Here is a 17404-nt window from a genome sequence, read left to right on the forward strand (position 1 = left end):
GTTTAGGTGAATGTGTGCGCGTCGGTTTTTATCTAAAGACAGCTGGCACAGAGTCTACAGCTCAAGTGCGTCCTGCTTACAATAATACTGTCCGCGTCTAATATTAAAAACAATTGTATATCATCAGGTATCAACAGGTATATTAGTAGGTATCTGGTACTTGCTGAATATATTAATTACATTGTGTTTTGTCCAATATTAGTAAACAATTATGTAGCGCGAGCATGTCTGTTGTAGGGGGTATACCTGGATAGTATTTGAGTATTTTGATACGATACGAGCTGGTACCCCCCCCCCCCTCCACCCCCCAAATGTATTCGTATAGTATTGTGAACCGTTTATAGTTTTTTTTTTTTTTATAAATAGATTGCGTACGTACCTATATAGTGTTTATGTTCAATTGATCCTTCAGAGGGACTCGCGCGCGGGGTGGTGGTTTATTTTTAAAACATGTTTCTGAGAAGTGTACAAATATCGCGACCACGCCGTGTGTTGCAAGCAATCGTTGACATTTTATATTTACCTACTAATTTAAGAATCTGCTAAATTTTTTTTTTTTTTTTATAAAACTTAGAATGGCAAACAAGCTGACGGCCCACCTGATGGAAAGTGGTAACCGTCGCCTATAGACATGAGCAGTACCATGGACATAACAGAGTATACTGTTTCGCCCATGATACCCCCATGCGTTGCCATTCCTGAGGACTCAGGTGTTATTCCTCTGTTAATAAAAATACGATTTAGATCTTGACAAAATTAACACGAAACGTTGATTTAAAAACTGGTGAAGTGCGAGGTGCGTTCGTACACGCCGAGTGTTCCTTACATATAAAGTAATATAATTTTTGTTTCCTTTTATTTCAATTTAATTAATTTGAATTAATATTAAGTATTTTATTTAGGCACATGTGTATAAATACTTAAAAAAAAAACTAATGTAAGAAATACCTGATCATTTGGTCCCGGCATAGATTAGGCCACCCCTTCATGTCCCGTGGGTTTCGTAAGAGACGTCTAAAGCAGATCGAGCGAAGGGCAGCAGAGTCCCTCTTCAAATATCTCGAAAGCGGTTTGTCGATCCGCCTGCCCAGCGTGATAACTCCTGGTAAAAACTCTCAAGAGGGAGGCTTATGTTCAGCAGTGGACAGTTGAAGGCTGATATGATGAAGCAATACTTAATACTATTGAAAAAAAAAATTCAAACGGTTGCTGATTATGCTGTGACAGACGAACACACGGACGAAGGCGCGCTCTAATATTTTTTATGTGTTTGATACGGAAACTGAAATAAAATTGGACACAATCATCAAAATTGATTTTCAATAATAAATAATTCGTATACATATAAAAAAAGATACGGGCAAATTGAGAGCTTCCTCCTTTTTGAATGTAGGTCAGTTGATATATACGAGCGGGCAGTAGGATGTTGCGTCGGCTGGAGGGGTCGTGTCATCGCCACTTCTAATTCATGCCATTTGCACCGCCGATATGTCAATATTATCTATTGGCCGCCGTCCAACTCTCTCGAGTGGATCATATACTCAGCCGCCAGTTCTCCAGTCCGCAACAACATCATTTCAATGCCTCACTACATTACACACCTGATTTATGTACAGAGAGAAAGAGAACGATGGACAACAATAGAAAACAATGATAATCATTAGACGGGAGGCAATCGAATATGATAGCGATATGTAAACCAAGAGTCTAGCTACGCTATACCGAACATACTACGACAGAGATTTCTTCGAAAATCAAACTTTGAAAAAAGTCTGTCAACTGCGACTCGAATTCGCACAACGAGGATTCCGTACAAAATTAACAATTTTAACTTGTGCTACATGACATTGCTTCTTGCCAAACTTCATGATTCCAGGTCAACGGGAAGTACCCGGTAACGGGGAGATATTTGTCTACCAACAATAAATAGTTATACATATGGAAAGAGTGCAATTATAATGGGTATTAAAGTATTTAATCATCTTCCCTTAAACATTAAATGTCAGGATAAGCATATGTTTAAAATTAAACTCAAAGCCTGGCTTTTTGATAATGTTTTTTTATAATTTAAATGAATACTTCAATCTTAAAACTAATTAAATTAATAATTAATAATAATTGACATGTAAGCGAAATTATGTTTATTTTATTTTAATTTGGTTATGATTATTCTTTGTCTTGTTAATTGTATTGTATAATATTTCATATTTATTTGTAATCAAGTAATGATAATAGTATTCGAATGTTTCGATGTTAATATAATTACCTGTTCTTAAATTGTTGCATGCCCGATAGGGTATAACTGTTGATACTGATGTCAAATTCAAAGCAATAGTTACTGCTATATGTATGTACACATTTAGCAATAAAATTCTATTCTATTCTATTCTATTCTACCCTAGAGGTTTTGATTTCTTTTGCGAATGTCAAAATATGCGACATGAAAGAAACATAAACGGTCGTATCTTTTGATTGCGTCGATTTAGAAGGTTCATTTTTTCACTTCTTTAAGAGATTGTAGACCTGAGTATGTGATATTAACGCCAACTTGATATCTCCTCGCGTTCCTAAAAAAAGGGTTTTGACAGAAGGACGGACGGACGGACATCGAAGTGATTCTTAAGGTTCCGTTTTTCCTTTGGACGCACGGAACTCTAAAAACGGAAAAGAAATTTAAGTCTCTCATACTAACTCAACAAGTAAACTAGCCGTGCTATTAGTATGGGAGGCCCAACATTTTTTATCGTTTTTCAACCTGTATTTCTTTGGTAAAAATATTCAGTTTCTCTGGTCGAACACTTCATTCGAAGACTGCTACCGATTTATTCGTATTCACAATCTTATTCTTAGTATTAGTATTATAGATCGCCTTCTGTGTAATTGTGTAAAATTTAATTTTTAACAAGTATTATAAGAATAAAACTGGCACAGTACAATAATATGATCACGAACTTGAAAACACACCAAATGCTAACTAACGGTCAGCAGGAACAACAATTAACGTATGGAAGCCGTAATAATTAAACGTAACAGTTTAAAAGTAACTAATTCACTAAAACGTGAAAGGACGACAAACGAGCATGCGGTTCATTTGATCGCGAGAGATCACCGCGGCCCTTGGACACTGACGACACCAGGGGTACCGCTAATGTATTGCCGGCCTTTTGAAAAAGGCACAATTCTCTTTTTGAAGGTCCCACTGTATTTACTAGGAAATGCCGCGTTTCTAACACTTTTTTAATGTTACATTAGTATTATCACTATGGCTCAGCGTCTGCCGGAAGAAAACTTACAGAGTTAAGCTCGTCTGTAGTACATTCTTATTCAAAATAAATTAAGACAATGTAATGTTCGTGTACAATAAAACATAAATAAATTATTTATTTATTAATAAGTCCTACAACGAAATAAAACTGTATATGTAAATATCGAGTGGGTGCGCGGGCGGCCGGAGCGTGGCGTACAGGGTTGCCTGAATGCAGGATAATTGCGATTTTTATACTTTTGCCCAAATGTCAAACATTTTTCTTCAAATTTATAGGGTTATATTTACGTTTACTCAATTACAAACTTCTGTCACTTGTATACTTGGCATGTAGCCACTACGCGAATGTAAAAAAAAAACAAAAGAAAATACCGTAGAGAACTACACTTGACTTCTTCACCTCATGTTGTACCTATACATATCAATGCAGGTAGCATTAGTAGGTATATACTTTACAATTCACAAATATTAAAACTGTCAACAATTACCTAAATCCTTCCACATTGTTACCATTATCCATAAAAAATTCTCCAACTATTTTATTTCTCCACAACTTCGCAATCATAATTTTTTTTATCCAAAATAGTGTAAATATACTTAATCTGGCAACGCTGCCAAACACAAGCGGCCGCACTCGCTAGAAATAATATAAATCATTCCCACGACCTGTCCACGGCTCTATTTCGAATTAGTTCTCTCTGTAATTCACAATAGATATCAAGGTAATTTTAGAAATGTATATTTATTTAGTGTTTTTCTTTACAGTAAACATGTCAGCAGCACACTTTAATAACAATCGCTGCGATAGATCCGATGCTGTCTATTTAAATATGCACTTTTTTCAATTTGCGCTTCGTATCTTTATTTTACCACTAATATTATTGTTTTTTACGGTTTTCTTCACGTGAATTAGAATAATAAGTAATCTATATGTCCAACTGGAATAATTGTGTTTTTATTTTATATGTTAGCGAGTAACACATACCTATACAAATGTCTGAACATCTCTAAATATCACTTTTATTCTTTATAAACGAACACAATTACTTTAATTATTTGCAAATCAACATGCACGAGTATAACGGAATACAATTGAATTTAAGATTCTAAACTAAACTTATTCAGATGAGGTCAAGCTCACCATCACTCTTGCCTCGTGGACATTGCCATACGTAATACTTGTACACTACACTACCTGCACCTACATATGGTATATTACTGTTTCTAGAAGCTCGCGAATGTTAGATTTCAAATGAATATTCCGGTGTTTCCCAACGTGGGGAACATGCTCTACAGGGGGGCAATTTGATAGTTAAGGGGGGCAATTAAAAAATGGACTCGAAGCGATCTTAACCCTCTTGTTCTGAGTCATTTAAATGCTACGAGTAGATATCGATGCCAAATTTAACAAAAAGAAGTAAATTAAAAAAAAATAAAATAAAAAGAATGCTGTAAATATTTATTAGGTATAATTTCGTTTGAAATTACCAAAATATAATTTGGGCGTAAAAATTATATATAGGGGCATAAAAATTGTTCAAGTGGGGAATGCACAAAAAAGTTTGGGAAACACTGGAATACTCACTGTATAGGATTTTTTTTATACAACTTAGAATGGCAAACAAGCTGACGGCCCACCTAATGGAAAGTTGTAACTGTCGCCTATAGACATGAGCAGTACCATGGACATAACAGAGTATACTGTTTCGCCCATGTTACCCCCCATGCGTTGCCATTCCTGAGAACTTAGGTGTTATTCCTCTATACCCAGTGAATTCACGCCATATCCCCACCCTTCAAACAGAAACACAGCCATGCAAACACAACTGCTTCACGGTTGAAACACGAATAGGACAGAGGTACCCAAGCAATCGATATTGTACAAAGTCTCCCTTTTATATTCATAAAATACCACATTCAAGTGGTAATAAAATAAAATAATAATTAAATACGAGCGTGTAATGAGTGTCGTATGAGCGGAGCACGTATTGTCGCGCGTCGATCGCGTCTCATTGAAGAAGGTGGCTAGCTATTTATAGGTTATGGTGTTCAGAAAGAGCGGCGATGCATTGTCGACATCGCCCACGGCCCGCGGGCCACGGGCCACGGGCCACGCTTGTCCAATATTAGATTGTGGTGATCACGTTTTACGTTACGTATGCACCAAAATAAACCCGTACATATTTTGTAGTACTCGTAATGTTAACGAACTGTTAATGTTCTCCGCTCACGAAAACTGTGCACACGCCACTTTTGAAATCCTTACCATACTACAACAATCCATTACGGGGCACAGATCTTTCTCCATGTAAAAGGATCTTACCCTTAGCTCGCTGGAATTCTCTTATACTGTCGTGCTTTGTTCTTACCTCTTATCCTGGGGATGAAAAGGAATAAATACTTGTCGGTCCAGTGCGTGTTCACCACGCGTCGCCAGCCGCCGCGCTGTCTCCGGACTTCAAAGGTTTGTTGCATGGACTAATTTTCGTTATAATAACATCACTAATTTAAAATTAAAACAAAAATGTTATTCGTTAATAAGTGCATCGTTTCCACAACGACTGTATCGATTTGGTAATCATTTAATGACTATACTACTGGTGTTCTGTGTAAACGAATCAAAGATGTACTTGGTGTGACCTGAGGTCCTACCATGAAATGTGTTCCGAAATTTTGGAGCCAAACGAAACAAATTTGATGTTAAAATTACATAATACTTTGTTTAGTTTGGAAATATTAAAAATGTTAAAATATCGTTCCTTTGGACTTTTATTATAGGATGTATGACGAACGAAATATTAAATTCCATTCATTGGTCCGATTGGTATAAACAAAAACACGAAATTGAGTCCGAAATTTCGGATATTCACTTCATGGTAGACCCGCTGGTATCTACTAGTATTTACTGACATCGTCTATCATAGTCATAACAGATTTTTTTTTAACTATAACATTTAAGTCGATTGGTACACATGTATGACTGTAACTACTAATAAACTGTCAGTTTTCTCTAATTGGGTTTGCTGGAAGAAATCTCTTTTGGAGATAAGCTCGCCCTTGTGCACTATTATATTTGTTTTTCCATTTCAATAACCTTTTGTGTACAATAAAGAATAAATATTCACAAAAAGTTCAATTTTAATATAGTTATTAAAGAAAAGATAATAGATTATGTTCTTCATTTCGTGAGGTACGAGGTAGATTAAGATACATTGGGATCAAATCTGATGTAACATTTCTTTAAAATTATCTCTAGAGTTTAAATTTCAGTTTGATTTCACAGTTAAATCTTTATTCTAAGGACCAATATGGACTAAATTAACAACAGATTAAAGTCAATATTAATATAAATTTTGATTATAATGGTTCACAAAACAATAATTTCGCAAAAGTATCAAATTAAAATATTACATCAGAGAAAAATTTAGAGAAATGGTGCCTCAACATCGACTCCAATCTATTCCATTTTTCACACGTTGTAAGAAGTGATTACAGGGGAACAATGCACAGTCTACAGTACATGTAATGTATAATATAATGGTACAGGAAAATAAAAATTCCGATTATCAGCGTCTTTTATGGCATGAAACCGGTGCTCGGTAGTGACACGTCAAATGATTGTTGTAGTATATAATGATTTGAAAAATAGAACCAGAGAATTCTGGTACCGAAAATTCTGGGAATTCTCGGGGATTTAAAAACGAGGAATTTTCGGTACTTTCAGGAATGAATTAATGAAAAACTTGTTCTTAGGCATTGTGTCATTGTTTTGGATATTGTCTTACGCGATTGACCACCCTAATTTCTGGTACAAATGAGTTTGCTAATTCCTACGAAAACCTTGCCTAAAGATTGTGAAATGAAGTTTCCCATGATAGGTCCTCTTCATTCTATAATCTCAGATCCTTCAAATGTAGCGTGAAAACGCACTCAGAGCGTTTCACACATCAAGTGGTTAACAGTTGAGAAAAGAACATCGTCCTTTCGGTTGATCGTACTCGTATTTATGGACCACACTATCCCTATGTTTACACAGGATTATGCGGTCGTACATAAATAAATAATAATAATTTTTATTTACCACTACAACTGGCGTTTAAATTGGGCATCAAGCTGTATCTTAGATATATCGCCAAGATATATATTAAAAAAATATAATAAAATATATATACCTGTTCTTATTTGTAGCACTATGCTTGAAATCATCAAGTGTAACATGATTTTAAAAGTACGTAAAAAGTATCGAAAGTACCGAAAATCTCGGTCCTTCGAAATATGCATAGAATGTGATGTCTGAGCATGTCTGCCATCACGTGGAACCAGCTGCCTCTCTATGCGCCTACTCCGTCTCTAGCGACGCATTGCATTGTATTATCGTGATGCTGACGCTGCGCCGGCGCTGGCGATCATTAGACGCGTGCACTCGACACGCCTTGCAGTGCCCCGTGTATTTATTCGTGGCTCACTGCCAGCTTATTTTTTCTCCACTGTTAATTTTATTAGTTTTTTGCACCTCCGCAAGTGTTTATGGGTTGTCTTTAATAGTAGGTTTTTATATGCCAATAAATATACTTAAATAAACTGTGAGGTGGGAGGACGTTTTTACATTAAGACTTATTGGGCGATATTAGTCAGGGAGGTGCTCCATGAAACGAGTCCGATACTAAACTGTAGTTCATAGTTCTAAAGACATAGTTTTCATTTCGTATTTGATGAACTCTATTTTGTTGTTATACCTGTACGACGACTCATGCATCATCACCCGAGCCATGAATTGTCTCAATGTAATACATTAGAGGATTAAAAGACACGTTTATAAATTATGTAAGTCACTCAGCGACTATCTTAATTTCGAGTTCATTCAACTAACGAGCGAACTATGTAACGAGCCGACAAAAACGTGTCAGATATACGAGGTGATGTAAAAATGAAACAAGTGGTGGAGCGGGGCTTCCTCGTCCCGTTTCGGAAGTAAGGTTTAATGTGACGGCGTCTCGTTACTGTGCGCGTGAACTTGAGAGACGCGGTCTCGACCTCTTCCGGCCGCAAATGTGGTGCTCGTATTGGGATAAATGAGATTGTATTCGTTCAGCACTATATTTAGACAGATACTGTGAATAATATCCTAGAAACGATATCCGCTGCTGCCTACGCGTGTAACCGTCCATTACCAGCCTGTTTACCATGAAAATCTTTCACTTTATAGAAAGGTTTAATATGACATATACTTCTTTATATTATGGTATTATATATTTTTATATGCTATGAGGAGTAAACGTCACGTAGTATTCTGTGCTACGATATGGATAAAACAATATTTGTAGTTAGGTCCCGATCTCAGTAGAACGTATTTCATCGTCGTGAAATTGGTTTTATTATTGCCTCGTGGGATTCAATTAATTCGTCTAAATAAAAAGTAACCATCATTGGAAGATAAGTTTAGCTATACGGGCAACTTTTCAAATTTGAATGTGCCTGAAATGTATTTATTTTTCATACTTTTACCGCTCACTTTTTACTTTGCTTCTTTGTCCATCCGCGACGCAGCCTAATCAGGGTGAATGTTACAATATATGTATAACATGAATGTTCATAGATATAGACATAATGTATATAGGCGACGGTTACCACTTTCCATCAGGTGGGCCGTTAGCTAGTTTGTCATTTTAAGTTGCATAAAAGATATTAAAATATTACAAAACAATGTGCACGCTACATATACTCGTAAACATGTCGGTAAACTTTCAATTAAAAAAAGTATTATTGAAATTAGTTTACAATTTACGTAGTAATACAACAAATATATGGTCGATCGATTCCTTTTTGAAGTCAATGTAAACCTCTTTGCTAATTCAATCAGGGTAAAGACTGGAAACAAGTTTAGTCTACATATTAGCATACTGTACAAAAGACGTCTGCTGGGACACCTCTATATCATTCGTTTTGCTGCCGTGAAGTGCTGTTGGCGTTTTAGTTCGAAAACTATCATAAACCACCTATTATAATCATTATATTAACTCTAATACGAGTAATAGTAAAGTGTTTTGGAAGAATTTGAGGGATAGAATATTAATAGATCCTTGTAAAAGTGATTATCTTCCTGACAGATTTAACGACCCTAATAGTATTAATAAATATTTTTACCCGGACCTGAAACAGTCCCTATTTCACAGCTAACCTATTTTGAATTTCATCGGTTTAATACAACGACGCCTAGTTTATATTGGAACCTATCAGTTCAAATGATGTTGCCAAGTATATTTTGTCCATACAATCAAACGCAATTGGGACTGATGGTATTAGTCGAGACATGGTTTTGCTTACCCTACCACATACTCTCTCTATTATTACTGATATAATTAACAAATCAATTGTAACAGGTGTGGTTCCTCATCAGTGGAAAAAGGCATTAATTACTCCTCTTCCTAAAGTTGACCATCCAAAGGAATTTAAAGATCTGAGAGCTATTAGTATATTGCCTTTTTTATCTAAAATCTTGGAAAAAGCCATATACTTTCAATTATTAAAATACATTGAAGTCAACAAGATACTGCCGCTTTTCCAGTCGGGGTTTCGAAAGGGCAGAGGCACTGTCACAACATTGCTTGATGTGACAGACAACATATTGGCTGCTCAAGATAATGGTCAAGGCTCTATATTAACTTTACTTGATTTTTCCCGCGCATTTGATAGTCTCAATATTTCATTATTACTCTCTAAATTGTCATATTATGGGTTTAATCATCACTGATTAATTGGTTTAAGAGTTATTTAGGAGAGCGATTTCAGGCGGTTAAATTGCTGAAGGATGATGGTACTTGTATGATATCTTCCCCCAGGTTGGTGAAGCGTGGAGTTCCTCAAGGATCTATACTGGGCCCACTTCTATTTATTATATACAGTGCCGACCTCCCTAATGTTATTAAGAACTGTAACTATCATTGTTATGCGGACGATGTACAACTGTATATATCTAGAAGTCAAATTGGGATATCTAATGCCGTTCAGAAAATGAATGAAGATTTAGATCGCATCGCTGCATGGTCTAATAATAATGCCCTTGTTCTTAATCCTTTAAAATCAAAATATATGGTAATTGGCTCGAAAAATCGAATTGAGAAGGCATCGAATAATAATCTAGTTGTAAAGATCGGTGATACAAATATTGAACATGTTTGCGAGGCAAAGAACCTTGGTGTGCTTTTTGACAGTAATTTACGTTTTGAAAACCATGTGTTGGGTTTGGTCCGGAATTGCTTTTATCGACTTAAAATATTATACAAGATACGAAATTTGTTGTCAGAAAGATCACGAATTACACTGTGAATCTCTTGTATTATCCAGATTAAATTATGGTGATCTGGTCTACGGGCCTCGTCTCCTTTCTTCATCTCGTCGAATGATACAGAGGATTCAGAATGCGTGCTGTCGCTTTTGCTTTGTTGTTTCACCTCGTAGTCACATTACACCATATTTGAATGAAGCATCTATGTTGAACATGGACTCACGTAGACGATTGCATCTTGCTGTACTTATGTTTGATCTTGTGAAATTTAAATCCCCTGAATATCTATATAAAAAACTCAAATTTCCGACTTTCAACAATTATTATGGATGTAATGTGTCTCGATCAACGCGGCCCCCGTTGGCGGTTCATAACCATAGGACAGTCGCTTTTACGGATGTTTTCGCCACCAGGCGACTAAATGCTGGAATAACATACCCCCTCCAATGAGATAGCTGCATCCAAATCAATTTTTAAAAAGTTGATAAAGCAACATTTATTAAATAAGCAAACATTTGGATTAGTTGCCTGGTAGCGACTGCTTTTAACATAATTACTGTGGTGAATTATTATTTGTATATGTTAAAAATTATGTTTAATTAATTAATGAAATATATTATTTATGCATCATCTATATAAGTATGTATCTATATATTATACCTTATATAATTTTACCTTTTGCTATTAAATTGGTTACACAGGTCAAAATAAAAGGTTAAATTGGTAACACTCTGGGTTTGTTGCACGCGTCCGTGTAGCCTTACTTCAGGTTGCAGCTGAAAATCAGTGCTTTGCTTTTAAGCAAAGGTATCACTGAGCTGTAGCCTTTTTGGGTCACTGCGACACACTTGCTGAAAACATATCTCCAATATTAATTTTTTTGTTTTATATGTTGTTTTATATTTGAAAAAATGTAAATAATCAAATTGTTTCATTTTATTTATTAATTTACGTGTGTTAAATGGCTCAAATAAAGTGTTTATCTATCTATCTATCTATCTAACCACCTTACTCCTCAGGAACTGCTATGTTTGAAGGGTATCATGGGCGATACAGTATACTCTGTGCTGTCTATAGCATTATTCATCTCTATATGTGACAGTTACCACTGTCAGTTTACTAGGGTGGATAGTCAGCTTGTTTGCCATTGTAAGTTGTATAAAAAAATGGGAATAAAATTATCATCAATTACCTATACTTATTTAGTAGAGATATATCTTGTAATAAATACATTGAAGGGCTCGTTTATAATGTAGAGTAACTGGAGTTATTTCACTGGAGTGGCACATCGCTGGTGTCGGTCGAGTCGGCGCACTCTGTGGTCCGCCTTGTTTGCATAATAACATATACACGTTATATGTTAACTAAATCTACTGCTAATAAAACATAATATTCTATCTGTCTAATATTACCAATGACCTATTAACAATAGATCGCACTCATTCGGTTACAGTGCGGTTTGTGGCGAGCGTCCGCGCAAGGACGTTACCAGGTGCTGTTCTCACAGCTCCGAGTCTAGCCTTTGGTAGTGCTTGTTAGAGACGTTTATCCCACCGCAACTACGACAATTTTTTTATACAACTTATAATGGCAAACTAGCTGACGGCCCACCTGATGGAAAGTGGTAACTGTCGCCTATAGACATGAGCAGTACCATGGACATAACAGAGTATACTGTTTGGCTCATGATATCCCCCATGCGTTGCCATTCCTGAGGACTCAGGTGTTATTCCTACTGACTACTTGCAAAAACCCCCCTTATGGGGAGGCCTATGTTCAGCAGTGGACAGTTAAACGCTGATATGATGATGATGATTGTAAAATTATTGTGACAATGTGTATTTCCGAACCGATACGACAACATTACCTTCAAGAAAAGAGCATATTCCTTTTTAAAAGGCCGACAGCACACCTGCAATGCCGTAGGTGTTGTGGGTGATCATGGGCGGCGGTAGTCACTTACCATCAGGTGAGCTGCATGCTCGTTTGCCCCCTGTGTTGTGGACATAACAGAGTATACTGTTTCGCCTATGATACCCCCCATGCGTTGCCATTTTTGAGGACTCAGATGTTATCCCTATAAATTCACGTCATATCCCACCCTTCAAATCGAAAAACAGTCATGCAAACACAACTGCTTTACGGTTGAAACACGAATGAGACAGAGGTACCCAAGCAAACGACTTCTGTACAAAGTCTCCCTCTGGTAAATGGACAATGTTTTGTCTCCATAATATGATGTGTAGGGAGGGTATATCTGAAAGTACATAATCTATGTTTTTTTTTAATGGTTAAAAATGCTTTTTACATTAAGTCCGCCATGTACACATACTTGTACTAATGAATAAATAAATAAATAAATAAAAATAGCATGGTAACCCCGTCTGCGTTATCGGTATACGCTGGCGGGGTATCAGTGAGGGATGATAGTTGAGGATGAAAAGGCAGATTCGTTAGTCCATCGTGACGAATTTAACGATAAATCAGTCACGATAGTTTCCAGGGAAGACCGCGTGGAGGTCGACCCGATAGAGTATATTGATAGCAATGGGGGCTAACTTTCCCATTACTTACAATCCCTTCCAAGTAATCTATGTTAAAACTATGGAGCCATATCTATGTTCATGCCTGCATTGCAATAAAATTGTTGGTTTACTAAGAAATTTAATAATTGTTAATTATGTATCGCCCCACCAGTTTTGAATTAATTTCCTATATTTGTATTTAGTATACAAGACCATTTTTATTTTGTCAGTTATAACCGAGCGATTGTAAATATATACATTTCCACAAACCTCGCCGTCTCAATACAATCTGCAACAAAAGTTATGCAGTTTTTTTTAATTCCGTTACAAATTTTATATTTTTACTTGGCGCACGACCTCACAGAGTCCTCAACTGTCATTATAAAGTTATTGTCATCACTAATTAAGTAGTTACACAACGAGCGATGAAGAGAGCAATGGCCAGATTTTTTTTAAGAGATAGATATAAAGTTGTGACATAGCTCATGGATGACAGTTGTAGAGGCAACGTAGAGTCAGAGGGTAGCGGTAGTGTCAGAGTAGGTGGGGGAAAAGTTACGGAAGGTTGTTTTAATACCGCGGTGTCCACTGATATCGGCCTGGAGTTGTGTGAATGATTCTTTATTTTTCTTGACCCCTTCGATTCATTCTCTCGCCAGGACTCTCATAGGGATCATTATATAATCTTAGGTAATCTAATATTAAGTTTACAATCAGTAGAGAAACATGAATAATAAGTTGTAGAAAAACGACAAAAAGTTAAGCTTTACTCACTAGCACAGTTTCTCCAATTTATTATTAGAACACTCCCTTAAAAACACACTAACAATTGATATCACCCTGTATAACCGTTTCTGCAAGGGGTTTCTCTAATTGTTTAAAATTACACTAGCAGGTTTATTTCAAATAAAAACACATTCAAATTGTACATCTTATAAGTAAAGAGACATCTACAGTGCGAATACAAAAGCTGCAGTTCGTTTTATTGAAAACAGCATAACATTATTTCAGTTCCTGAAGTCGCCCAAACGAATCCGCCCGCCCTAGAGCTCCGCGGTGTCGAGGCGATTTCACAGATGTCGCTGTAGATTGTTATGAAATAATATTCGTTTTCAATGTTGGAAAACTACAAAATATTTCCGTACAATGAATAAAACAACTAGCCAAAAGTAGTCTGATACAGTCTTCATATCAAATATGACTACGATTTTAATTATTAATAATATGATTTTGATTAATAATAGTACAATATGACTATTGAAATATTATTGAAATATGAAATCATATCCATATTTTATTAATAAATGATGGTTGCATTATTGTACAATATTCACAACAAGCTTGTCTACAAAATAAGTCAAATAAGAAAGCATTGCTGATATACTGTGTGTACGAGCGTGTGGTACATTGTGGCCTCTGTGTGCAGGTAAGGGAGGCGGGCGCGGGCGGTGCGGGCCGCGCGAGGCGCGCGCGCAGCATGCGCGGCGTCACGTGACGCGGATGGCGTCCGACGCGCGGCCGCGCTCGCCGCCAGATGGCGCGCGAAGGAGACGCGACTTCAACAGGTTCCCTGTATTTACCGATATTCAATATTATTTATTATTTTAGTATTAAAAATATTATAAGAGTTGAATTATTTAATAAGTACCTTGTTACTCGTTAAAATATTTTTTATCCAAAGTTTCTGCAGTAGGCACTTACATAGACCGACTTAATTATAGAAAGAAAAATAAAAAGAGACTAGGTTGATTGAATAGTGATTATTACGAGTTCCCTCTTGGACGATTATTTATATATGTGAAAACTGTAAACATTGGTACGAGGTCGCTGTGTCGCCAATTCGCCAACGTTCGTCTATTTATAGGCGAAGCGTCTTCCGTTTGTCTGTCAGCCACCTGCTGTCCTTGCCGCATTGATTGCACTTATGAAATATACTTTATAAAATAGGAATTTTTCGATCCACTACTCGATAGGTATATGTAGTGGTTGGAGAGAATTCATGTTCACGGAGATTTCGGTCCAATCTGGAACCCGGCGGACTGGGTCGCGGGGAATCCTCCCGGAATTCGGCGGCGAGTCGCGGGGGAAGCTCGCCCGCTCTAAATTTGTCGCACTCGCCGCCGAGCTTTTTGGCGAGGTGCGCGCGTCGACGTGTGCGCCTGACAGTGTGTTCGCGCCCGCAGGTCGCCGTACGTGACGCTGGGCGCGGTGCGGTACGCAGTGCGCCGCGCGCCGCCGCCGCGCGCCTGCCCGTGCCGCTGCTGCTCCGAGGAGGCGGTGGCGGCGTGCCTCGGCCGCGCCAAGCCCGACCGCCGCACGCTGGAGCGCCTGCAGCGCCGCCTCGGCCGCGGCGCCCGCGACGAGCGGCCCTCGCGCCACCAGCGCCTGCAGGCCCTCACCGAGCGCCTCATGCCGCGCGCGCAGCCGCCGCCCCCGCCGCCCCCGCCGCCGCCGCCGCCGCCGCACTCCGCGCCGGTGCTGCCGCCCGTGCCGCCGCCGCGGGCACGCCACCGCCACAGCCCCACACGCGGTGTCTCCGTCGACCGCTATGACGATTTTGACGCCGATAATATCACTCTGGTCCGCGTAGAACCTAGATCGATCGTCGGCTCCTATGCCCAAAAGACTATACCCTATCGCAGTGCGTCGTTCTCGCAAGGTGACTTTGCTCAGGACAAATATTATCGTGGTGGGGCGGTTCGTCAACATTCAATTTTTGACTTTGGAAAGCGTTCGGCAAAAACGGAAAACGTCAGTGCCGGAGCCGCATCGCATCGTGATGTCGAGTCTTCGAGTTTAGCTACTGATGAAAACGCAACCGAGGGTGGTTCGGTTGCATCGGTCGATTCGGCTGTGGGCTCTGATGAGGGCTTGTTGGCTCATGCATCACCTGCCGCACGATCTCCGCCACCAGATACTCCACACAAGCAACTCGGTTCTCGGTCATTGACACATCCCCTCCCTCGTCGTATTCCTCCTGTCAGAGAAGAAGGAGCGACAGATGCTGGTGGTAGTTTACCAGCGTTGATGGCTCCGCGAGTATTACACGAACTTCGAGAGGAAAGTGATGGTTCGCAAGCAGACAGTGCTCAAGCGCATAGTGAAGGAACTTCACCGCTAGATCCCGCCCAACCTTTTGCTTTTCCTCCACTCCCTGCTCCTCCTTCTAACGCGTGTGCTAATTTAGACTGTGAATGTGCTAACTTTCCAACAAATAGTGACGATTCCGTGAGTGCAGTGGAAAGTTCTATTCCCGTGCCTGTGTACGAGTGTATAGTGAAACAGTGGTCGAAAGAGTTACCGCCGGAAGAACCACAGCGTTCGGATCATGCATCAGATGGTTCGTTAGATAGAGACAAAGAAGATGAAACTATTACGAGCGAGCAAGTTGCAAACTTATTAGCCGCTGTACAAAATCCTTGCACGCCGGCGCCTATTGGAGCAAGAGAGCGACGGCGACCGTTTGACAAAATCAAAAGAAGAAAAGGCATATATATAACTACTGCTAGTGATGATGGAGGAGAGGAAGATATCTCCACCTCCATAAATGGATGTAAACGCGAGAATAGTGACGCATCTCTTCAAGAGATGCGTTTATCAACTGAGACTAGAACATCGTCATTACTGGGTGATAAGTCTGATGATTCATGTACAAATGGACCTCCGAGTCCATCGGACGTTCCTACTCTTATGTGGCCGAGATCTGAAGAATTAAGGGCAAGACGAGCGAGATTCTCACAACAAAGTTCTGACGAAAGAGATGATGATTCATATAAAACAAGACGTAAATATGGAGTAATATCACGAGGAGACTCGCCTTCCGAAGCTGAGAGCGACTCATGTTCACGAGATCGGACAGCATCCCCCTCTCCGTTCAGTCCCTCGGACACATCCGATGTAGAAGTGAAAAGACAACAGTATTCAGCAAGTAGAGGACCATTCGGAAAGAATTTAGAGGCACCTAATCGTTCAACGGAAACCGGGAGGAGAAGCTTTTCCGACGCCACAGTGCCTAGTCGAAAAACAAGTGCCGGAGCCGCGATACCTGTAAGCACGAGACCACGAGGGCCTACACACGTGCGAGCTACCTCGTCCCCATCCAAGCTGGTCGGTGTGAAGCCAGGCGCCGACCTGCTGGCTGAACTACTACGGGGAAGTTCAGAGGCACTCTCCAATTCCACAGCTTTTGATAACGTTGTGATAACTCTCCATCAACATAACGTGAGTACCTATTTTTAATTTAATTGTTTAATATTTTTTATATTAACTTAAGTATGATTTCAAACAAAATCAAAGAATAATCGCAAAAAAGTGTGAGAAATTAAGTCA

At 38.8% G+C, this 17404-nt stretch overlaps 1 protein-coding gene across 5 annotated transcripts in view; it reads left to right on the forward strand.

Annotated features, from left to right (window-relative positions):
- LOC113516605 (rho guanine nucleotide exchange factor 17) overlaps positions 1–17404 on the forward strand; it is a 97782-nt gene that overhangs the window by 11678 nt on the left and 68700 nt on the right. For 4 of the 5 annotated variants that reach the window (XM_052902007.1, XM_052902008.1, XM_052902010.1 and 1 more), the window contains exons 2-3: positions 14502–14640; positions 15259–17296. In XM_052902007.1, coding sequence (XP_052757967.1) covers positions 14576–14640; positions 15259–17296 — 2103 coding nt within the window. In that variant the 5' untranslated portion in view covers positions 14502–14575. Of the gene's footprint in view, positions 1–14501; positions 14648–15258; positions 17297–17404 lie in introns of all 5 variants that reach the window. The other variant, XM_052902009.1, reaches the window with a different exon arrangement.

This window comes from Galleria mellonella, unplaced genomic scaffold, assembly GCF_026898425.1.
Source record: "Galleria mellonella isolate WM207_F2 unplaced genomic scaffold, CSIRO_AGI_GalMel_v1 utg855, whole genome shotgun sequence".
In the NCBI taxonomy this organism is placed as follows: Eukaryota; Metazoa; Arthropoda; class Insecta; order Lepidoptera; family Pyralidae; genus Galleria; species Galleria mellonella.